This window comes from Hibiscus syriacus, unplaced genomic scaffold (genome assembly GCF_006381635.1).
Source record: "Hibiscus syriacus cultivar Baekdansim isolate YM2019G1 unplaced genomic scaffold, ASM638163v2 tig00111779_pilon, whole genome shotgun sequence".
NCBI lineage: Eukaryota > Viridiplantae > Streptophyta > Magnoliopsida > Malvales > Malvaceae > Hibiscus > Hibiscus syriacus.
In genome coordinates, this window is record NW_024063176.1 from 1,580,828 (window position 1) to 1,605,592 (window position 24,765).

General features: G+C 35.0%; 1 protein-coding gene and 1 pseudogene across 1 annotated transcript; one reads left to right on the forward strand and one right to left on the reverse strand.

Annotated features, from left to right (window-relative positions):
* Nucleotides 1–8,093: 8,093 nt before the first annotated feature.
* On the reverse strand, nucleotides 8,094–13,128 carry LOC120170337 (annotated as a pseudogene).
* A 7,265-nt stretch (nucleotides 13,129–20,393) lies between these two features.
* Nucleotides 20,394–21,296, forward strand: LOC120170394 (AP2/ERF and B3 domain-containing transcription factor At1g51120-like). Its single transcript, XM_039178334.1, has one exon. The coding sequence runs from the start codon at nucleotides 20,394–20,396 to the stop codon at nucleotides 21,294–21,296; it is 903 nt and encodes a 300-aa protein (XP_039034265.1).
* Nucleotides 21,297–24,765: the final 3,469 nt, after the last annotated feature.

Below are 24,765 nucleotides of genomic sequence, written 5' to 3' on the forward strand. Positions count from 1 at the left end.
AGCCTACAAACTGCCTTCCGGTCCAGGATTGCTTTGTGCCTTAACATGTACAATAAAGCAGTTGAACCCGAGTATTTTTCACCATACTGTCATGAGGAGGAAGAAAGCGCGCAGAATAGGAGAGAGAGACTACAACAAGTGGATGAAGGCTCTTGAGAACATATGCCCTTTCGTGTTTCTAAAGTCGCAGTTGGCATAAAGCACTCGCATCTCATGTGCATGGTTGAGTCATCATCTTATTTTTTTTCATGGAAGCATCTTAAATGATTACTTAGGTTCATACTTTGTGTATTTTAGTGATAAACACCACTATATCATATTATTAGTATTAATCGAGAATAACTATATTATATTTCACTTTAATGTTTATAAACTTTCATTTATTTTTGTTATGAAGTATTTTTATTTAGGATAAAGTATAGTAATGGTCATTGAACTTTTTTAAATCTTTCATTTAGGTCCCCTAACTTTTAAAACTTGCAATACATCCCCCAACATTTAGTCCGTTTGACGCCGTTACACTGTCGTTAGTACGTTTGCAATATGGTCACTAAACTTTTCAGGCACTTTCATTTAGATCCCCCAACTTTTAAAACTTGCAAAATAGTCCTTAATTTCATTCTAAACCCCAAATTCCTTTTCGATCTCAAATTTACTTTTTCGCTTCTCTCTTATCATTTCCAGCGTAACTTTCCAGTCGGGGATGCATAGGAAATTCTAATATAACTTTGAATTATATGGAGGTGTTGACTTGAATAAGGGTCCATTGAGAGAAGACCCGACCAAGGACTATCAGGAGGGACTATCAGGACCATCAACGATTAAAGGTGTAATGTTAGATACAGGTCATCTCAGGTGAAACATAGATGTTCAATAAAATGCTTGTGAGAAAAAAATGGGGTTGGAAATGCAGAGTTGATAAATACTACTAAGATGAACTAAGTATCATTGTTGAAAGTCACTAGCAAAGCTGGAATTATTTTGTATAAATGGCATATAAGAATTTCTTTGTTTAATCCTTGTGGTTAAAGATTTTCCAACAGATGATCAAATATAATGAAATTCCAAACAGCACATTCACCTCTCAGTCTCTTTCGCTCACATGCACTCTCTTTTGGTTTTTGTTCTTCAATTTTCCGCCATGTAAAATTGTAAACCCAAGCAGTGCTCTGTATTTCAGCATTTTATTTACAGAGAAAAAATAGAGGAAGAATTGTTGGAACGCAACACCGATTGCGTTTATTTATTAGCCTCTCCCCTCACTTGCAAGAAGGTATTTATTTTCTCTTTTGGGCTATTCGGAAGTAAGCTTTTCCTTTTTCGCACTTTCCCATTTTCAGCTAGCATTGTGTGTTTTTTTGTTGAAATTTTTAAGTTTCTGGAACTGCATGTCAATGATCTGGATATTCAGTGTTAGTTTTGAATCAAAACCATCTAATTTTCTTTCTTTCTTCTTAATCAAAACTTTTAGTACTCCTTATGAAATATATTCATTCTATCAGAATATAAGTGAAATAGGGTCCTATGCTATTTTTTTATCTTCTGGTTTAGTTTTTCTTTAAATCAGAGAATTGGTTGTGAGTATCGACATAGTGAAATCGCCAGGATCAATCCGAGAGACTGTTGATACTAGTTTACTGGGAATTGTATTGATCCGACCTGTAGGTTTCGGCGTCATGTGAGCTCATATTCTTTTTAATAAGTTCATGTTGATTATGGGACTGATATATCGTGAACGAATTGAATTTTTTTACATGTTTTGGAAATTTTACAGTTGAATTGTATTGAATTATAATTTTAGAAGACAATTATGCATGCACACAACTCGAAAGGCATCGTGACAGGGTAGTATATTTGGAGCAGCTACTTGACCCTGTCATGATGCCTTTCGAGTTGCAAAAGAGACTGAGAGGTGAATGCGCTATTTGATCATCTATTGGAAAATATTTAACCACAAGGATTAAACGAAGAAATTATTATATGTCATTTATACAAAATAATTTCAGCTTTGTTGGTGACTTTCAACAATTATACTTAGTTCATCTTAGTAGTATTTGTCAACTCTGTATTTCTAACCCTATTTTTTTCTCACAAGCATTTCATCGAACATCTATACTTCACATGAGATGACCTGTATCTAATATTACACCTTGAATCGTTGATGGTTCCGATAGTCCATTGGTCGAGTCTTCTCACAATGGACCCTTATTCAAGTCAACACCTCCACAAAATTCAAAGTTAGATTAGAATTTCTCATGCATCCCCAACTAAAAAGTTACGCTGGAAATGAGAAGAGAGAAGCAAAAAAGGAAATTTGAGATCGAAAAGGAATTTGGGGTTTAGAATGATATTAAGGATTGTGTTGCAAGTTTTAAAAGTTGAGGGACTTAAATGCAAGTGCTTAAAAAGTTCAGTGACCATATTGCAAACGTGCTTACGACAGTGTAATGACATAAAATGGCCGGTTACTTCGGGGACCATATTGCAAATGAACTAAATATTGGGGGATTGTATTGTAAATTTTAAAAGTTGAGGGACCTAAATGAAAGCTTTAGAAAAGTTCAGTGACCATTACTATACTTTACCCTTTTATTTAATACATGTCGTAATTAAATTTCAAGTTTTTTGTTATAGGTTAATGTTACAAGATATTAAATTTGAGTAATACAAAGCAGAAAATGAAATCTGTCAAACCAATTAAGTTTAGCGGTGTTTGTAAAAAAAGCCATTACAAATCACGATCTTTTACAGTGTTTTGATACTAAAACGCCACTATTGACATACACATTTGCGGTATTTGTCAAGACAAATGCCACTATATACATATTCAGTATCGACGTGTGTGGTAAAAAACTTCACTACAGATCACAACCTATAGCAGCGTTTAGGTGAACAAATGCCACTAAAGACAAGGTAATTATTGTCGTTTTGAAAACAAAAAATGTTATATATCACAACAAGCGGCGTTTGTTTTTAAAATGTCGCAATAGACCTTGACTTTTTATGGCGTTTTATATTTACAAACGCCGCTAACTATTGCGGTTTTGTTTTAGCGTTACTTCTTTCGGCGCTCTTTCTAGCGTCAGGAGGATTTTTTGTGATGCTTAAAAATGCCATTATATGACAGAAAAACACCGCTAAAAACTTATTTTGCTATAGTGCCCACATTTAATAATATGAGCTTGTTTATAACATAAACAAAAAATGACTTGTTTTATTCATATGTAAATCGTATTAACAAGTCTCATCATGAACTGGTTACATTCCAAAATTTTCGACTACTCCACCTCTATGCATAAGGGTTGGGACTCCAAAAGCGTCTTCTTATCATTCGTCGTTGCTAGAGTTCCATTGTATTTGATGGGATTCTTGAGCTTTAGGGTTTCTTGTCGCAGTGAGTGCCTTTGATGCTTGACTTCTTCTCATGTTGAGCACTTTCATCAATTTTGCAATGATTCATATGATGTCCTTGTTCTCGTTCTTGAGGACTTTAAAAAAGCCTCATCTTCTGGACAGGGAGCTTTCTTTTTCTTATTGTGATGCTTATTCTTTACGGAGATTGATTTTCTAGGTTTTGATTTGCATGCATTTTTGTTAAAAGATATGTAACTTGCAACCTATAGCTGTCGTTTTCTTCAATTGTGCGAGAAATTTTTCCTTTCATTGATGTAGTTTTAAAGGTTACAAGATATTAATAAATTAAACTATTGTTTGAGTTCCAAGTAACTGTGCTGGTTGTGACATGTTGTGCATGCTTGAGTTAATTGGTTTCATTTCCAATTATATTATCATTTTTTATAATAATTTGGATTAAATTCTTTTGTAATGTAATATAAAATCAAATAAATATGATTTTAGTCAATTAATTTCAAAGTTATGTTACTTGGTCTATTCGTTTCATATATAACTAAACTTTCTTTGAGTCGTATTTTTTATACTCTTTATCACTCTATTCCACATTACAACAATATTAAATCTCATTCTTATATATAGATTTTAGTAGCTATTAGATTGTTACACATGTCAAAATCTTAATTGTTAATCTTAAAAATAACTAGATTCTTCTATAGATAATTCTGGACATAATATTAAATATTAAAAATATCATCTAACAAATATTTTTTTTCTTCTATAGATAATTCTAGATATAATATTAAATATAAAAAAATCCACCTAAAAATATTTTTTTCAAAGTTTTTTAACACTTACGCCTCCAAGGCATTCTTTTTCTCTTTCGTTTGCTCCATAGTTCGGTCATGTTGCTCCAACTTAAGTTCTTTATCTTGAGCTTTTACGAGCTGAACCTTTGTCCTTGTACCTTTTCTATGCTAGTAAACGGGTATCTCAATCCTCTTGGTTGTTTTATCATTGGTCTTACCATCAACCTACATAAAAAAGAACACAAATAAGCTTTGCACTTACACATTTTTTTTCTTCCATCTAGATCGAAAAGGGCGATAGAATTATCTACATACTCGTACAAAACATGACATGTACACTACAAGAAAAGAATTCTAAAAATTACACACATTTCAAAACTCAATCATATAAATAACGGTATCTAATGTTGATACAAACTTACTAAAGCATTTAATGGTTTAGATTAGAAGTTTTGACGAAGTTAATCAAATTTTAAAAAAACATTTGATTTTTGAAAATTTAGTGTCAATTGTGTTAGGAATATTGAAGCTCAAAAATCAACTGAAAAAGTTGTCAAGAAGGGATGAATTGCCTTTTGAAAATTTTGGGCACAGAGAATAAATAATAGTAAAATTTGAACAAAGAATTATTGTGTTCGACTTTTCAACCAAGTCTACATAAACTATCTTAGCTCTGCACTAAGTATTTTCTAACAAATTCACTAATTTGTTATTTCTTTTTCTAGATTAAAGAGTAACCTTTAAAAATCTTTATTTTTTCAAATGCTAAGATAGAACCACTCTTTTTTTTTACAAAAGGATAAAAGAAGTAAACAAATAAACCTCACAAGGTACGTGTTTACAGATTTTAGCTCACAAGAAAGAAACCTAAAGATTTGCAATTAAGCTCAAAACATTATGTACAAGAAAAAAGTGGAAAATAAGATTAGAATAACTTTTCTCTTGATTTATATTGCTTGGATATATGTTGTAACATTCTTCAAGTGTCATCAACTTGTTTTTATATGTCGAAATGAGTTTGTGACCGTTTATAATCGTTGGAGTTGTTTTGGAGTCGTTCAGGATTAATTTTCTACAAAAAGACACTGTCCAGAATAGGGAGTATCGGTACTCGGGTTAGGAGTATTGGTACTGCCTTTGTAATATTTAATTACACTAACCGTTAAAGACTATTGGGTTTGACCAATATCGATACTAGGATTTCACAGTATCGATATCACTATGTAAAGTAGTACTGATACCCCTTGAATATTTGTACTAATTTTGCATTATGGAATATGAACATCTTGGAAAACATGTAGTATCGATACTACTAAGAGAATATCAATATTTTTCTTATCTTTGGTATCGGGACCATATCGGTATTACTTACTTAGAAAACTGTTTTGTGTTCAAATTCTGGTTTAATAGACTTTGAATTATTTTTGAAAACTTTGAACAAATTCAATCAAATCCAAAACCATTTTGCCCTTAAGTTGTTATATCAAAATATAAGTTCAACAAATTGAAAGAAAATCAAAGTTTGAAGGATTAAACTAAACTTTTCTTAAAGTTGAAAGCCACATTTGAGAATCTTTGTTAGTTTAAAGATTGGACATATGGTTTACCCTACATAATTAAAAGGGAAAAGCGTCTAATCAATTATAACAAAGGTAGTAAATCTCTAAATAATTTTTCACCAATCGCATCCTAAATAATTTTGCAATAAATAGAAGGTATGAACGTTGTATAAAATACATAGATGCGTTAAGTAGCAAGTCTAGATTGCATAGAGTTCCCAGTAGCCAAAAATTGCTGGTTTATCAGGTGGAAAATATCAATGGTCTAATTATGGTTTTAGTCCCTCTCCTATATTGAAATTTAGGATCTAATCATTCTAGTTTAATTTAGCATGCCAAGGTCCTATATATTTTTTTGTATCATTTATTGTTATTTGTTGCCGATAAAATGATAATTTTGACCTTTTTATGGTTTTCTTAAAAGTAAATATTTTAATTAGGTCAGGTCATCTTTTTAACATGGGGCAAAATGATAAACAAACTGGTAGTACAAAGTTCATTAACCAAATTGAGATCTAATACAAAGGAGAAATTAGCTATCAATCCATAAATAATAAAAGAGAAAATAACCTCAGTGACCAAAAATGCCTTATAATATACGATTTTAACCAACTTTTTTTGGATTTGCCAAAATGACCAACTAAATCGCAATGCGATCGATAATTCGCAACACGATTTTCGGTATCGCAAATCAGTTTCCAGATTCGCAACGCGAACATCAACTATCGCAACGCGAACTTCGACTATCGCAATGCGATTTTCCAAATTCGTTGCGATAGTCCAAGTTCGCGTTGCGATTTATTCCAAATTCGTTGCGATAGTCCAAATTCGCGTTGCGATAGTCCAAGTTCGTTGCGATAGTCGAAGTTCGCGTTGCGATAGTCGAAGTTCACGTTGTGATTTATTCCAAGTTCGTTACGATAGTCGAAGTTCGCGTTGCGATTTATTCCAAGTTCGTTGCGATAGTCGAAGTTCGCGTTGCGATTTATTCCAAGTTCGTTGCGATAGTCGAAGTCCGCGATTTATTCCAAATTCATTGCGATAGTCCAAAATCGCAACGACTGGTGGTATTGCATTTGTTTCTTAAGAATTTTATCTAAAAAGATAGTATTCGCGCGGACGTGTCGAAGACACGTATTACCACGACCACGACCACGACCACGACCACGACCACGATCCGAGACGAGACGAGACGGCGGCGGCGGCGCTCGAGAGTCCCCCTTGTTCTCTATCACTCAACAAGGAAGTGGGAAAGACAAACCTTAAATACCATTCCCAATAGTGTTTCCAATACTATGTGGGATTGAGCATTACCAACACTTGTTCCCAATACTATGTGGGATTGAGCCTTAAATAGTGATATTATTTGTGAATTATAGTTAATGACTTTAGTATTTGTATGAAAAGTATTTGTGGTTCGTTTAGTTTTCATGCAATTCTAATTTATTTTCAATTAATTGTAATTGTACGATAACAATTTTTTTATTCTCGCGAGTGATGCAATTTTTTTTGAATGTTTTGCTTAAAATTGCAATAATCGCGATTGATTATAGATTGACTTTTAATTATGACATATTTAATCGTATAATACTAATGCAATTGGTTGCTGATTTAGTTGTTTTAAGGTGCATGATTGTTAATTGTTTCCTGAATAATCACATAGTATTGTAAACAAGTGTTGGTAATGCTCAATCCCACATAGTATTGGAAATACTATTGGGAATGGTATTTAAGGCTTGGCTTTCCTACTTACTTGTTGAGTGATAGAGAACAAGGGGGACTCTCGCGCGTCGCCGCTGCCGTCCGTCTCGTCTCGTCTATTCTCGTGGTCGTGGTAATACGTGTCTTTGACACGTCCGCGCGAATATTATCTTTTTAGAGAAAATTCTTAAGAAACAAATGCAATACCACCAGTCGTTGCGATTTTGAACTATCGCAACGAATTTGGAATAAATCGCAACACGAACTTAGACTATCGCAACGAATTTGTAATAAATCGCAACGCAAACTTAGACTATCGCAACAAATTTGGAATAAATCGCAACGCGATAGTCGAAGTTCGCGTTGCAAATCTAGAAACTAATTTGCGATACCAGAGATCACGTTGCGAATTATCAATCGCATTACGATTTAATTGATCATTTTGACAAATCCAAAAAAATTGATTAAAATCGTATATTATAAGATATTTTTTGTCACTGAGGTTATTTTTTCATAATAGAAATACATTTGCACTCGCTCCAACTGAATTGATAACTTTAAAAAAAACTCCAAAAAAAATGGTTCACAATATGTAAACACTAGTAATATTTTAATTGTACATAATTATATCATAAAATATTACACGTCAGTGCCATGTGTATGCAACACAGCATATTTAACAGTAGATGGTAAAAGGTGTTAACAATTGTATTTTACAATACAAAATAAACTAGATTAGAACCAAATTGCAACTTTTCAATATTACAAGGACTTGATACATAATTAACAGATGGAACATCAAAAAAGGAAAAAGATAGAGATAATATGCAGGGGAAGAGAGAACAAACTCCATTTTTTTACCACAAAATTGCCACCATTGGTACAGATTTCATGATACAGTCCTTCCATAGCATAGGCAAGCAAGGTAGAGATTTTTTGCCCATTTTTCCTACACAGAATAACAAAGCTCACATGAAATTAATATACATTCATAATCATCGTATGGATTTAAGCAGTAATTAGAATTGATAAGTTGATATAGATTGCAGATCATCAAGTATCAGAGATCATGTTACCTTAACATGTGTGCTGGGAAATTGCGACGTACGTAAAGTTTCTTGAGTTTCATCGCCAGGTTTGCGCTTAGGGATGCTCAAGATTAGAGCAGCTTGATCCGAAGTTGCAGCTGTCGATGTGATCCTATAACCGTTATCCCAACGCCTGTGGATCCCTTCACTTGGATAGAGAAAATCGAGTTCCACGACCTACAAAAGTTAATAAGAAAGCGGGTGCAGATGAGATAGACGGACTAAATTCATACTCAACAAAACATTCAGGCATTACTGATGTGAACCCATGATGATTAAAATACAATAAGAGCTTTTTAACGTTTTACATCTAATAAACTTTTATGATTAGAGTTCGGTTCCACAAGAATAACTTACTAGAAGTTGTGGTTAATTAGCCTAAATCCTTGTGTTTTACTTTTTGACCCGTCGATATCGTATTGACTTCCAATTTAACATGAATTCAAATATTTATAGTGCAACTGAGATCAAACCTGATCACTGAAACCTGCATTGCGAGACATAACAACACCCCATCGGCTTCCAGCAGTCGCCATTGAGGTGACAGAAAAGCCCTCACTCCACTTTTTGTTTATCCACTTAAAGGGGAAAGAATCGCTGACTTTATATGATTGTTGAGTGTATTGGGTGCCTACAAAGATATACCATTCAGGTTTCTGTAAAAAAAGGTTTAGAACTAAATTGGTACATCCATCAATCTAGAATGCAGACCTTTCGATTTTGCCTTATCCATCAAAACCCGAACTTCATCAGACAATTTAGACAAACCAGAATACCAACTGACCTTTGGACATAATGACGAGGGAGCTTCCACTGTTAGAACCAGCAATAGAACTAATGTAATAGTTCTTCTCCCACTGATCCATGATCCACTCCTGTATACATGGAAGAATAAGTCATTCCTTATCATAAACACTTTAGTTATAATAGGATTACGTCACCTTGTGTAAGAAGGAAGGTGAAAGCTCATAAGTTTGGCTTGTGAAACCAGTTCCAGCATCCATGATTAGTGCCCAAAGATTGGTACACGATGCCACACAGCTTATTAGCAGTCCATCTGCCATTCCTTTCTCCACATGTTGGGCCAACCTTGCATCAGCCACATTGTAATGATACCTAATTGTATGATAACCAACAGTTGAATCAAAACATCAAACAAGGAAAAGCATATATGAACATTTTTTCTCCTAATGGTGTACATGCAGACAATACTCCAAAATACCTCTGCTTCATTGGAAGTCTTGCATTGTAGATTGAAATCCACTGTGTAGCAGGAACACCAAGACGAACCTTCTTCTTGGGTTGATCTTCTTCTTCGTCAATGTTCAACCTACCTCGCTTTTGGCCTACCTGATAAATAATCTACCAAACATTCATGAATCATGAATATTGTTTTTCTAGAATGTTTATACCGTAAAATTATTGGAGTTTTATTTATAATCATTAGTTAATTATATAAATAAAAAGTATCACATGCAGTACTCTTGAAAACAAAAACTAGTACACATAAATACCTTTTGAGCACCATCTGTGTTTATTGGCCTTACAGCTGGATTCGGTCCGATCAACACCTCAAATAGCGATATTAGTTTGGAGTAATTGGGTTCCTCGTCAAATTTCATATTCACCACAATCTCAAGAAACTGTTTTAGTGGAGGAGGGCAGAAGCAGCAAAGCATTTCAGGTGATGTAGCCATTTTCTTTTTGCAGACCAAGAATGATTTGTTCTCACCCTTAATTTGAAAGCAAGAGAAAGAATAAGCAAACAAAATAAGTAATGAAAGCTAAAACAAGTGTCTGATAAGCAACTCACTGTGACAATTAATTATATCAGCCATACCTGATACCCCTGCCATGGTAACCGGCCTCGATGTAGAAATACGAGTGTATATGCAAGTGACTCAAGATCATCCCTTCTACTAGCAGTTCTTCCCAAATGCGCATGAACACTTGCATATCGAACAGTTCCTCTGATGAATAATAAAATTACAGAACACAGCAATATCAGCAAAAGAGTTTATCAGAAACAATTCTCCAACTAGACAAACATTATACACACCGAAACATATCAGGACGTTGATCATAATCAACATGCAGTCCACTGCTGCTATCTTTCCACTTTGTTGCTGCAATGTCATGGTGTAGATCAAACATAAGAAAAAGAACCTCAAATCAAAACATAAAGAGATACTGTTGGGACAAAATAAATTACTTACCTAAACCAAGATCGACAAGAAAACAACTTCTTCTCTTGTGGTGTGGATGGTTGACCAAGTAAAAAGTTCTCAGGCTTAACATCCCCATGCACATAACTGTATTACATAAGATCAACATTCAGATCAAAAGATAGTAGATACAAAGACAAAAAAAGTGTTGAAAACTAGATGAAACCAATATTATAGATTTATAGAGCTTTCATGGAAACCAGCATTCATACCCTTTGGAGTGCATCTTTTCTAGTATTGATAGGGACTCTACTGCTATACAAGCTACCATTTCTGCAGACATCCTGCACGTGAAATTGAGAACAAAAATTTATATCCAAGATTAGTGGGCTTATTCCATGTTAGAGTCCACTTATCTGCTTATGCAAAGGATTGCAAGGCATAAATATTCCATAAGGAAGTGACAAATTTGGTGAAAAACTTGAATACATTTTCTTAAGACGATAACAAAAAGGGAGTGCTTTTGCTTCTTTGAATTGTGTCTGATGGAAGAAACTGTGAACAATTGTTATTCTGTCTGACATGAGTGGGAGCGCTGGATGCAGTTGTGTGTTCGACATGGGTACATTCATTTTTTTCTAAGTTTTTCAAAGTATTTTGAGGGTCCTTGGGCTTAATAAAGGGCTTCAGTATATTTTGACTCTCATTTCTGAACAAGACAATAAGCAAACAAAAAAAACATGGGCAGGGTGGAGAGGGGGTAGTCTGAACAAGGTAGAAAAGACAGGTCACTTACGTTTGCCCTGAAGAATTCCAAACATCCCATAAGCTGGGCCCTAAAATGTCCATAACCTGAAAATACACAAGTGAAAGTTAAACGAAGGATTTAGGATAGATGCACAAATAGAAAGACAAGCTGCAGATCATACCATCACATAATAATCTCCTTGCTTTCCTTTATAGTACACTTTGGGAACTCCATGACTACTACCAAGAGCACTGTTTATCGAAAACTCAACACTCAGTATCAGATAGTCATATAATTTAGAAATGTTACAGAGAGGCTAAGAAGGAAATACAGCTACCCACTTGTAAACTTGCCATTCATAAGGAGGACCATATCTACAGCCTTTGCTATTTCTATGCTCAAATTTCAGAGCTACCTAGAAGAATGCAAAAATGATAAGAGAACTTATATTGATATCAAGAATTAGGATTATATGGAACTTTCTACGGCTTGAGACAGTTGAAGATGGTTTACCTCCATGGCCGCAGAACCTGTTGCTCGTTCATTTCCACCACTAACACGTCTTCCAACAAACACCTGACCAAAACCACCTTTACCAAGCTTTCTTTCTATCTTGTACATGGGAGATCCCCCAACTTGAACCTTCAAAGTTAAAAGGAAAACAAATCTCATTAACCAAAATAAACTGAAAACTTATATTACAGAACTAGAAAACAATTATTACCAGAAAGAAAGAAAAAAACAGAACGGAGAAAAAAAGACTTTTCATTTTGGGGAAAACATTCATAAAACCAATCACTTCATATAATTAAACACAGTTCATATAATTAACATTCATTCAGCTAATAAAACCAATCACTTCATATAATTAAACACAGTTTAGTAGACAAATAGCCTGGTATTAATTGGCTCTCAGCATTTTTACCAGACAGCAATCACACAAACATAAAGGAATAAAAAGATGAAAGGGTGCTGTCATTAAAATTATTGGAGAAGCAAGTTCCAAAGACAACAATAATTTCAACAATAAAACAAACCAATTCATAAAACAAAAGAGAAACAAAATGAAGAACAAGGCAAAACCACAAGCATACCCTCTCCGGGAAAGGTGCAGTATTCCCCTCCTCTTCCCGTCCGGCAGCCTTGTTAGCACTCAACCCACCGCTATCGTCCCCCATCACAACCCCCTTCTCTTGATCAACTTTCACCAACTCCTTCCTCACAATATTGCTCCCTCCCTCCGTAATCACAACCACCTGATGATTAAAATTATGACCCTCGCTTACGTTTGCAGCTACAACGACCTGAGGATTGTCTTCCCCCTTCAATCCTTTAGCCGCCAACCTCGTCCTCGGCCTACCTATCTCAACAACCTCAGCCGCACGTTTCCGACCTCGATTCCTCCGTCTCGTTTGATTTCCCGCTTCTTCTGGTTGCTGCGGCAGCGCTAACTTGGCGCGGCCTCTACAGACTCCTTTTCGAAGCTCAGGCATTTCATAAACCCCATACAATTGAGAGGAAAATCCAGTAATTCAATCATTTGATAGTTTCTTGTACATGGAAGATATTTATTAGAAATTTGAAATTAATGGGGGAAATTGTTATTTCCAGAAGAAATTTAAGGAAGCCTGGGTTTAATTAGAGAGATGAATAAAAGATGAGGGGGGATTTTGAGGATTAGGGTTAGGGTTTGGCGGATGAAAGAGAAAAGTTGTGGAGAAAATTCTAAAGAAAATTGAAGGAAATGAAAATTGGGGGATGGAAAGAGGCGAGGACCATACCGACTCCCCATGTTTTTGTCCCTCGAAAATGTTTCTTTTTATTGTTAAACTCCATCACATGCCACTCTATTATTAGTAATTTTACAATTAAATCATCATATTTTAAAAATTATAATTCAATCACTCAATTGAATCTTGTGCCATCAAATCTCAACGATTGTATGAAGTATAATATGTTATTCATACGACATCCACGTCACGTGCATAATTTTCATGTGTAAATTACACCACAAATTATTCTATTATTAATAAGTTGCAATCAAATCATAATATTTTTAAAAATATATATAATTAAAACGTTAATGTCATCGCCAATCATTGCTTATAAGAATTGATAAACCTCAAATTTTATTAAAGTTTGTTCTATTCGGCACACGACAGACACTACCGCACATGCTCTTACACAATGGACATCGTTGATACGTTCATCTATATCTTTTACTTATAATTTATCAAACTCTATTTCTGTTTATGTACTTCGTGATACAAAAAGAAAGAAGGTAAGCTTAAATAAATAATTCAACAATTATGGGAGTCGAATTTTAATAACTTCTAATAAAATCCATGTTAAGGAAATAGTTCATATGGAATAATAATGTGCAGTCTTCACCAGCTTTCATTACACCTCTCTGCGATATTTGAAAGATTGGCAGGTCCAGCTATGTCCTCGGCGAATGATGTTGGTCCAACTGCTCTTTGGAACTGCTGAGTAGACAACAAATTTTGCCCGAGAACATCGACAACGTATTGGTTTTATAGTCCGTAACATGAGCGGCGTATTCATGGTCGCTGGGGTCGCACACAGTCCAGGATTTTTCACTCCAAGAGTGGCCGTGGCTCTACAATGGTAAGACACCATTTGCTGGCTGGCGTTTACTCAGACGCACAGGAGATTATAGGTGCTGTTTCTTCCACGAGAATTTGGGAGCATCGTTATCGACTGTAAGTACATGCGTCCTGATTGAAAGGATATTCGAGTTCGTTGGATTAGACAAATGGATGAATGGGAAGCTTCCTAATCTAGCTAGGAGTGTGGTCTTTTTGAGGTTTTTCACGTACTACAAACTTGCCCCATCTGTGTTTTATCTTGAATGATGCTGTTTGAGTTAGCGGTGAACAAAATTTGTCTCGATTTAGAAAACTGATCTTTTCGACTCAAATTGATTCGATTCGTAATTTTGTAAATTCGAATCGACTCGAACAAATCTTAAATTTGAGTCGAGTTATAAAATAAAACTCGAATAATCGACCTCAACTTTTACAAAACCCAATCCTATCGAGTCGGAACCCGTTAGATTTTGGTCAAATTACCCCCACCTAGTTTTACCTTGAAATATTTTCAGCAGTCAAATTGAATAAAAAATTAAATTAAAAAGTTAACACTTACAATATTTTCAGTGCTGAATTTAATCAGTTAACAAAAGACAGGCTGGTGTAAATATTGGTAAGACTATAGTAATAAAGAAATATCAAATGCCAGTGTTGGGATTGTTACCAGCAAGGATAAGGGAAATTTCCAAACCTCGGCTGAAAGCTTGGTTGAACATCAGCCTCGTCTGGAATGTCGAGAAGAACGGGAACCACGAGAGAAACACTACCGGGGACGAATATTAGCATTCCCATTCCAGCATCGTATAATCGTGCTATCGACCGAATTGATTTCCACAACCCTATCTTTTTTCACTAATGGTTTCCAAGCTGCTGCGATCTGCAATTTATATCATGTATAATCTCGGGATGAAAATCATTGCACATTACTGTAATTTGTGTGTGCAGTTGGGCGTTTGAATGAATACGTTAGGGAAAAAATGAGAAAGAAGAACTTACAGAGAGGATTCCCCATCCGGTGGGTACGAATGCTAAGATGCAAGCAAATATGTCGGGGATAGTCAAATCCGTAAATACAACTGCAGCAGCCAAACCAGCTATTACTAACAAGAAGGAGAGCCCTTGGATGAAGCGCAGCAGAAGCTGGAAATTAACCGAAATCTTCTGGCTGAACGTGAAAACCTGTTTAAATCAGAAGAGATAAAATACATTTATGAACCAAATGGCACTAATCAGTTCGAAAGCAACATTGATAATCAGTACAAATATATGCGCGTGTGTGAGGATATATTACGAACAAGAAAATTTACCACAGAGTGGAAAATAAACGTTCTTAACAATCAAATAATGAGTATAGCTGTTACCGTCAATGAAGTATTTGTTCCCAGTACATCTAGCTTGTAGACAATGCCATACAAATCCCATGCATTCCTCAAGTCTGTAGCCCGTAGGCTAAGTAGAAAGAAAAACCACCACAAGCAAAACAAAAGCCAAGATATGCTCAACCCAGCATCAAACATGAGCAACAGAATCACCTTACAGCTAACTGGCTGGTTAAATTTGTACATACAAATCAAGGGACATTAAGAGGCTGATAGTTTCTGCATACCCTAAACCATCCAGGAGGTAATCGGGTTTCACAAACTGAAACTAGGGATAAACAAGCAAGAAACCAGACCAAGGCTGACAACATGCAAAGGTAAATCACCAAACAAGCAGAAGCTAAGAAAAATAACCCATCCTAGCCTCCAAAAATGCCAGTATTGCAAACAGAATTCCACAAATTGTCAAAAAAAAGCATAAAGGAAACACAATATAATCCATTTCACCATAGAAGTACAAACCTGAAATCCAAAAACATAATGCAGAAAATCCATAAGATCAGAACTCCTTGTATCGGGAATAGAAAAATCACTAGGCAGTTTTGGCAAACCCAACCTAGATTAAGAAAGCATGAGAGAATAAACAACTTAAAAATAAAGAATAAAACAAAGGAGATCAATCTGCAAGTCAACATGAAAGTTACCGAGACTAACCCTATCCATTTACAAAACATTATTTTAAAAAAATCCAACTCATCATAAGCAACAGGATTATATTCATAACAAATACCTTATGAAATTAAGAGAGCTCAAGGTTAAACCAAAACTAACACATAAAGGTCAAATAAATGCATAACATAGCAAGCAACAATTAGATCGCTATTTTTCTAACACTTCTAGAATCTAGATGAGGTGAACCTAGAGTAGACTCAATTTCAATTCATATTCTTTAAACAATGAAGCTAATGAAAATGATCTACATGGTTAAAACATTGACCTAATTCATTTCACCTACAAAATTATGCATGAGACAAAAAAGACATAAACACGGAACCAATCCAACTATAACATGTATGAATTATGAGTAAAAATAGACCAAGTTGCCCAATATACTCATTTCAAGACTCCAGCAACAAACAAAAAACAAATGAAAAGCACATTTGAAGGGAAGAGAACTTTAGAGAAGCCATGGTTAAAACGGCATGGTTTTTTATGATACATACTCCCCAAGGTTGCCACTAAAAACACCCGACTCCCTCAACATCATTTCTTCTTCCCGAAGCTTGTCAACATTGTTCTTCTCTCTATAAAGCATATAGAACTCTTGCAAGCGAGCAATATCTTGGCTACTATCTATGGTCCCAACCTCTCTTTTTCCTAGCTTTTGCTGAAAAATTGAAGAATGTGTCAAGAATTGCAACTTACATTAAATAGAAACATTGAGGATAACAATTTCTGTATAAAACATCTTTACAAAAAAATGCATTAAATATGCATATACAATAAACCAACTACATTTCCAACCTAGCTTTCTCCAAGACATCCTAATATCCAAACCTCATAGGCACCAACATCAGTGTGAAAGTATGTAATACTTCATCATATTTAAGTGGACATAAAGTAAATCTCACAACATTAAGTAGGAATCATCATAAGCACATAAATTTAACAAAAAAAAAAATAAGGCTTTCCATTCCACCTATTAACAATTGGTTTCAGCTTGGATGCCCATTTTAAAAATTTAACACAGTATCAAAGTTAAGCATTACTTCTATTGACGCAAAGTTGATACCGCAAGAGAGGCTTGTGATGCATGTGAAGTTCGTACCACATGATAGGACTGTTGTCCCAACACGTAAGGCGTGAATATTGAAGTGCAGATAAAGTATATTCCACATCTGTTGATTTGGGGTAACTGGGGAATATGAATATAACAAGGACCTCTCAACATATAACCAATTGGTTTTAGGTTAGATACTCATTTTAAAATTTAAAACATCATAAAATAATCACTTTAATTGTTCAAGGACCTTTAGCCAACCCGATTTGAAGAATGTGTCGTGAGCATAAATTTGCACAAGGGAGTCCAAATGCTAACTGCACTTAACAGAACAAGTAACAACCAACAGGCACAAGATAGTATAAAATGCACACACACAAAATGGATACTGGAGAGACTACTCATGCTCATTCTTGCAAATAGAAGTTCTTGCTTTGTTAACTTACCTTGATCACAGACATTAGACCAGTCTTGAATGGTAAAACGCCTCTGCCTTCACTATTAGGATCCAGATTTTGAGCAAATGAATAGGCATGCTAACATACTGCAAGAAAACAATAAAATTTAGCAAGTCAAAAACATTAAACAGCTTTTATTGAAGACCTGTGATATTTCCCCAAAGCAAAATGATAGCTTCACTGTTAAACAGATTCATATGCAGCATAATTCTCGTCGGTCACATAACTGAAATAGAGAAATTGCTTACTATATTAACAGAAATGAGATCAACTCCTTAGCAGAGAAACAAAAAAGAAACATCTCACAGACATGTAGATACTTATACCCATATGTGTGTGCAGATATGCAGTTTTGGTTGTTCTACATCAGCAGTATCCAAGTGTCTTTGATTTTTTATACTCAGCATGCAAGCTATCATCTGTTGGACTCGAACTCACAAGTACAGACTACCTACTAAACTATACCATATATAACTTAAACCATTAAAGAATCAATTATCATATCAAAAAAAAATTAAAGAATCTTTTAATTGTAAGAAATATTGTATTCTTCAGGGGTTCAAGTTATATTAGATGTGTTACCATTAACCGATCCTTAATCTTCCAAGCAGAACCCAAAACCCTATAAGGCCATAATTCATTCACCAGAAAAAGTAAGTAACAAAAAATTAAAAAAAGAAACAAGGGTACAAAAATTCCACTAAAATTGAGGATCATATCTTCTCGTCACACAAGCTTATACTAGGTGTATGACATGTGACTTCATTAGCCATGCGGCTTGAAAATAACACCACCAATAAAAGTGTCCCATGTGCGTTTTATAAATATGCAGAATTCTTGGGACATAAACTTCGAGCCTTTAACATATCATCCAAAAAAAATAAAAATCTAGACATGTCAGCACTGATTCCTATGATTTATAATTAGGAAAAATAAATAAGCTATAAAAACCGGCAGCAATGATGGATCAGATGATAGAATAACAAAAGATTCATGGAAACCAAAGGAAAAGGAAAAAAACATACAAATTCTCAATACGTTAGGTTCCTCATCCTGAATTTCATCTGCAAGTCTCAGAATTGTATATATATCTCTATCGTTCGCAATAGACGAAGGAACATATCCAGCAATTCCACCAGCAGGCTGACCTACTGTACTCATCCCAAATCTTTCCCTTCTTAACGCCGTCCGTACTAACCTCTCCCATAGCTCTTCCGCTCGAGACATTTTGGTAAAGGTAAGTCACAAATTCTACAACAGCAAATGATAGAAACCCAAACATCAGAATTCTGCTCATAACAGGTTATATATAAAAGTAAATATCTATCGGCCAATGCAAGTTAATTAAAGAGCTATTTCAGCAGAGAGATCATGTGCCAAACATACAACAAATAAAACAACATCAAAGTAAAGAACACTGGTTGCCTCGCTGCGAGGCCTTCTGGCTAGAACAGTCAAGAGAATACGTAAGATTTTTAGGAAAAACTAAATGTTGATAAAAAGGAAGCTAACTAATTAGCACATTCTATAACCTTTCCTTTTTCTTCTAAAAACAAGAGAAAAAAAAAATAATTAGAACACTCGACATATCAATTTTAAGCTCAAAACATCAAAGCCTACTATCTCGCATTCGTTCATCAGCGCCTTAACAGACGAATTCAAACTTTAAAGAAAGAAACTGCACAAAATCCAAAACTGTTTTCCACTTTCTATTGATCTGTTTTCCGCAAATTCCCGAGAAACAAACAGATCACTAGAAGCTTACATCAGACATTAGTTGCGAATGAAAATTAAAAAAAGAAATGGCGTACCAGATGGCTGTAAGCAAACCCTAGAGACAGAGTTCAAACAAGAGTTCAATCTGTGAACTCGGGAGGTTTTTGAATTGAAAAGAAAAGTAGCTTTTAAAATACGAAAATAAAAGAGCAAAAAGGTGACACTGAAATAGTAAGGAAGGAACGATGCCTCCGATTTAGTTTTTTTAGAATAAAGGAACTATGTAAAATAATTATTTTAATCGGTATTTTTTTCAAATATTACAAAATAATCATTATATTTTTTAAGCATTTACAAAATAATCTTCATTCGAACCAAAATTGAGTCCTAAACCTTCTCTCGACGTCTGGTCTTCGATTGTTTAAAGAAATTTGAGGATTTAAGAATTTACAGATTGAGTTTTTTTTTTTAAATTATAAAATTAAAAAAATTTAAAAATATTTTTTCAATATTAATATTAATTTGACTAGTTGATAGAATTTTTTAACGATCGCTAATAAGATGACCTTAAAATGATAACATAATGAAACTTTAGGCACCTTAAATAATAATGAAATAAACATTATTTACAAAATAACCATTAGACTTTATCAAACTGTTACAAAAATAGTCTTTGAATTTATCAAATTTCATTATTATTACAACGTCACATAAACTATTTTATAATCATTCAAAAAAATAGTAACCAATTTTTAACTTCTGAAAGTTATAATCTTTAGATCAAGACAATTTTAGAATCAAGTCCCTCAAATTTTGTTCTTTAATAACTAATTGACAAGGTGGTAATTCTATGTTCTCATGGTTTTTTCAAATCAAAAAGAAAGAAATTGTTTCTTAACCTTATATTTTAATGGAAAATCAAACAATTTTATTGAGAAAAGTATGGTATTTAACAATCACTTTCGTACAACAAAAAGGTTTGTTTTTGTTTGCATGATTTTCTCCCTAAAACCTTTTGAATAAATATTTCTTTTATTATATATAAATCCATTGTCGACGGAGGAAGAAGACGTCAAGCAAAGCTAATATGACGACGATAAAAACCTCGAAATCCAACATCTCCGACAATGATATTGATGCTGTATTTCGTGCTAGCAAACGTTTAAAGACTGAAACTAATGAGACGTTAACAACTATGACATACGACAGGGCAACGATCGAATTCCGAACCAGAGATTGTCGTACAAATTTTCCATGCTCCGATCACAACATCCGAGAGTCTAATTTCCAAAACCTTTATACCGTTCAAGATGTACTAAGCATAGTCAACTGCGGTTCTTATCAATCCATGGTAAAAAAGGACGAGAGATCGAGCATCATCCATGGCGATTTCCAATTCACGTGTATCCAACTATTTCGAAAGGAATTAACTCCGAGTGATGTTGGGAAGTTGAACAGGCTCGTGATCCCAAAGAGACATGCAATCAAACACTTTCCGTGCATTCAAAACAATCACCAACGCTTGATCAACGGTGGATACGAAGATCTCGAACTTATATTTTACGATAAGTCGATGAAAACTTGGAAGTTCCGGTATTGTTATTGTCGGAGTAGCCAAAGCTTTGTGTTTACAAGGGGATGGAGTCGATTCGTGAAGGATAAGAAACTAAGGGAAAGAGATGTGATTGTGTTTTACGCGTGCGAATGCCCCGATGAACAAGAAGATGGTGTGAGTTTCTTCTTGATTGATGTGAATTATATCAATGGTGAAGGGGAAAATAGGGAGTTTCAGAGAAAAGAATCATCGTCGGTTCATCATGATCAGGGTGATTTGCATGTAGATTTGGGATTGAATTTGGGGAAGAAATTTTGCTGCAAATTAGATAATGATAACGAGAATAATGGAGAACATTGTGGTTTCAATGGATTGAAATCATCTGATAATGTAAAGAGAAAAAATGTTACTTTGTTTGGAGCACAGATTAATTAACCGTAACACTATTAATATTTTTTTATTTCAAAACCTTTTTTTAAAGTACATAGATGGTTCGTTGACTATTAAAAGTTATAGAATGGTCCCCGACTACCATAGGGTGTTGTTTTGTTGATTCCTCGTACAATTAAAAGTTATAAAATGGTCACCTAACTATTGATATGTTCTAAACTCGTACTTTTCTATTAAAAAAATTGACAATCGTCTGCGTTTAACATTAACATATTGATCGGGATATGATAAAATATATTTTAATGATGTCTTCTAGCATTGTCGCTACTTTCAAGCATTGGCTCGAAATTTTCAAGAATTGACTTGACGAGATTATGTAAACGGAGAATCGATCCACAAAATACACTCAAACGATTATGTGATAAGATTTTATCATATTTCAGTCAACAAGTTAACGTCCAACTCATACAACCGACAATTTTTTAACAAAAAGTTCGGAACATATAAGTAGTCGGTGACCTTTTTGTAATTTTTAATAATCTGGAGACTCAACAAAGTAGTGTCCTATAGTCAACGGATCATTTTATAACATTTAATTGTTGGAGGATTCAACAAAGTGTTATCTTATAATCGAGGGATCATTTGTGTACTTTACCATTTTTATTAGAATTGTTTTTTATTAGTCAAATGGAAAAGAATATATTTCCTTTCTGTCGCAACCGTCTTTCGGTTGGACCCGGAATTGGGCTTCGACTTGGATTAATTGGGTTAGGAGTCGCCACCGACCACTTTAAAACGAATTTAGGTAGGTCGGACACCATCTTACCTGATCTGCGTTGTACCAGAAACGTGTCGGGTTCGGGGAGTCGGTTACGGTCAAGGAAGGATCAGCACCCTTGAACCGCCCTTTCGGTACCAATTAATTTTTCGGTTGTCTTTAATTGCGAAAATTAAAAACTTAAATTAAAATTAAAATTATTCGATTTGAAAAGCTTACTTTTGATTGACTGAAGTTTCTAAAAAACAATCGAAATGTTAGACAAAAGATAATAAATAAATTTTAAATAATTAAAAGGAAACGGAAAAGAAAAAAAAATGTTAAATAAATGAAAAACGTTGGCCCAAAAAATAAAAAAAAAGGAATTGTTAGTGACTGAAATAAAATACGCCTGAAATTTGAAGTCAGAATTAAAAATAATAAAAGCTAATATCAGTGACTATAACGTAAGCATCACAGGTTCCAGGGAGCGGATACATAGTTTACCCATGAACGAAATTACGCAGAAAGTCCCTGAGCAAAACGACGCCGTTTTACGCGCATTATATAAGGGGTATTTCAGGCCGAAAATGGTCACTCACCCCATTTTGCAACTTTGCTCCATCTCTCTTAAAAGAGAGAACTCTGGCTTCTCTCTAGGGCCATCCCACCGATGGGAAGCTGATCACCGGCCGCCGTCGTCTACAGCCGCCGACGCCGCCGCTCGCGGCGGCCGTAAAACTAAAACCCCTCAAAATATTCCTCTCCACCCCCTGAGCCCGGATCTAACCACCAAACAACGAACTAGGCCCTAGATCGGAGTAGATCTACACAAATGTACTTGGCTTTTCACCTTCGCCGACGAAAGCTCCTCGCCTTCCCGATGCAACCACAGACGAAAGCCTTCGGCTGTGACGATATCCTTCAAAAACTTGAGTGTTCTTTGATCTCTTGCTTGGTTTTTTGTATTTTTGTACTGTTTTTGTTTCGATGGTTTCGTGGTTTCGATGATTCGGTTTGATGATGGTTCTTTGGCTCTTGGTTGTGTTCTCTGGTTTTTTGATCTGTGTTGGTCGATCTTGGTACCGTTGATGGTACTGTCGTGGTGGTTTTACCTCTCGATGATGTTGTGCTTGTGCCTTGTTGAGGCTTTGGTGGTTGTTTCCTGGGTAGATCGTGGTTGATGGTCTTCTGTTTACTCTCGTGGTTAAGATGCCCCCCCCCCGTCGTGGGGTCTGTCCATTTGGTATTTATAGGCCTTCATCGGCCGTTTTCCTGTTCCGAATACGGGCTGGTGGCCGTTGTGGGTTGATCGGCTAAAACGGGATGGGTCAGTCCCGATTTAGCCGGGGCTGGTTGCTTCGTGATCGGATTTTGGCCGGTTTTCTCGCCTGGCTGTGCGTGACTTGTTCCTCCCTCGTGCGGCGCAATGCTTGACCGAGTAAACCCTAACTTGTAGAGTTTGGGCTGGTTCAGGCCCCAAACATATTGGACCCGAACAGTGGACTTCTCTTAGACCCAATCTTTGGACCTGGACCATAAACAGAATAAATGAAATCAAATGAATAAAGTGAATAAAATGAAAAGAAATAATACTAATAATAATATAGACTATATAATATATATATCCCAAAAAATATTTTTTAAACTATATATTATATTTAAAAATGTTTTCAAAACTATATACCATATAGTTTTCAAAAATGATTTTAAAAATATTATATGAGTTTTCCAAAATATTTTTAAAACTATATATTATATAAAATTTTCAAAAATGTTTTTATTTTAAACTATACATTATATTTTCAAAATGATTTCAAAAATATATGTTATATAATTTTCAAAATGTTTTTAAAACTTATATTGTATAAGTTTTCAAAAAACGTTTTTTAAAAAAACTATATTATATATATTTTCAGAAACCATTTTTTGTAAACTATATGTTATATTTTTCAAAAACACTTTCAAAAATTATACTATATTATCGTATATATGCCTATAATAAATAAAAATAAAAAAACTCAAATTCGGGTGAAAATGAGTGTCTACAGCTGCCCCTCTTTGTCCTTTTTCGTGGAACGAAGAATAGGACAAAGATAAAAAGACACAAATTTTCGCTCGGTAGAGTTGAAGAATAACTCCCTGTCGAATTGGGTTGCAGATGGCTCCTTCGTCGTGAAGTCGAGTCCACCTTGAAATGATATAGAATTGAAGCAGATGGCTCGGGATTTGAATCGGAATGTGGCTTCTCGTTGTAGTGCGCCTCGGTCTTTTCCTCGGTTTAAAGACTCTGGTTGGAAATTCGACTGGAAAGTAGTTCATTGACTCTATCATGTGGTTGATAGGCCCTCGAGCTGAATGAAACCGAACCCGAAAGGTCTTCGCTGACAGATAGCTTTCCTCGACCTAAGCTATGTTACCGGAAAAACGGCTTATTGTCACTAAGACACGGTTAACCCAGGTCTTCTTCTCGACTTGAAAACCTCGATTGTAGCCGAACAGTAGTGTGATTGAGGTGTCATCGAGCTGAATGGAGCCGAACTCGACAATTTTATTGACAGATAGCCCTTCTTGCCTGGAGCTATTATGTAAGCTTGATTTGCCTCTAAGTTGAATATAATCGAACTCGAATGTCTTTAGCAGATAGCCCTTCTCGACTTAAGCTATGCTGCAAATGATGTGCTTTGTAGCTGAGCCTAGTCGAACTCAAAGGTTTTTGGTTGGCAGATACTCCTTCTTTGAGTTGGATATCCCTCG

Excerpts from the sequence above, each read along its gene's own strand:
- LOC120170394 (XM_039178334.1), top strand. The coding sequence starts at position 20,394 with ATGACGACGATAAAAACCTCGAAATCCAACATCTCCGACAATGATATT.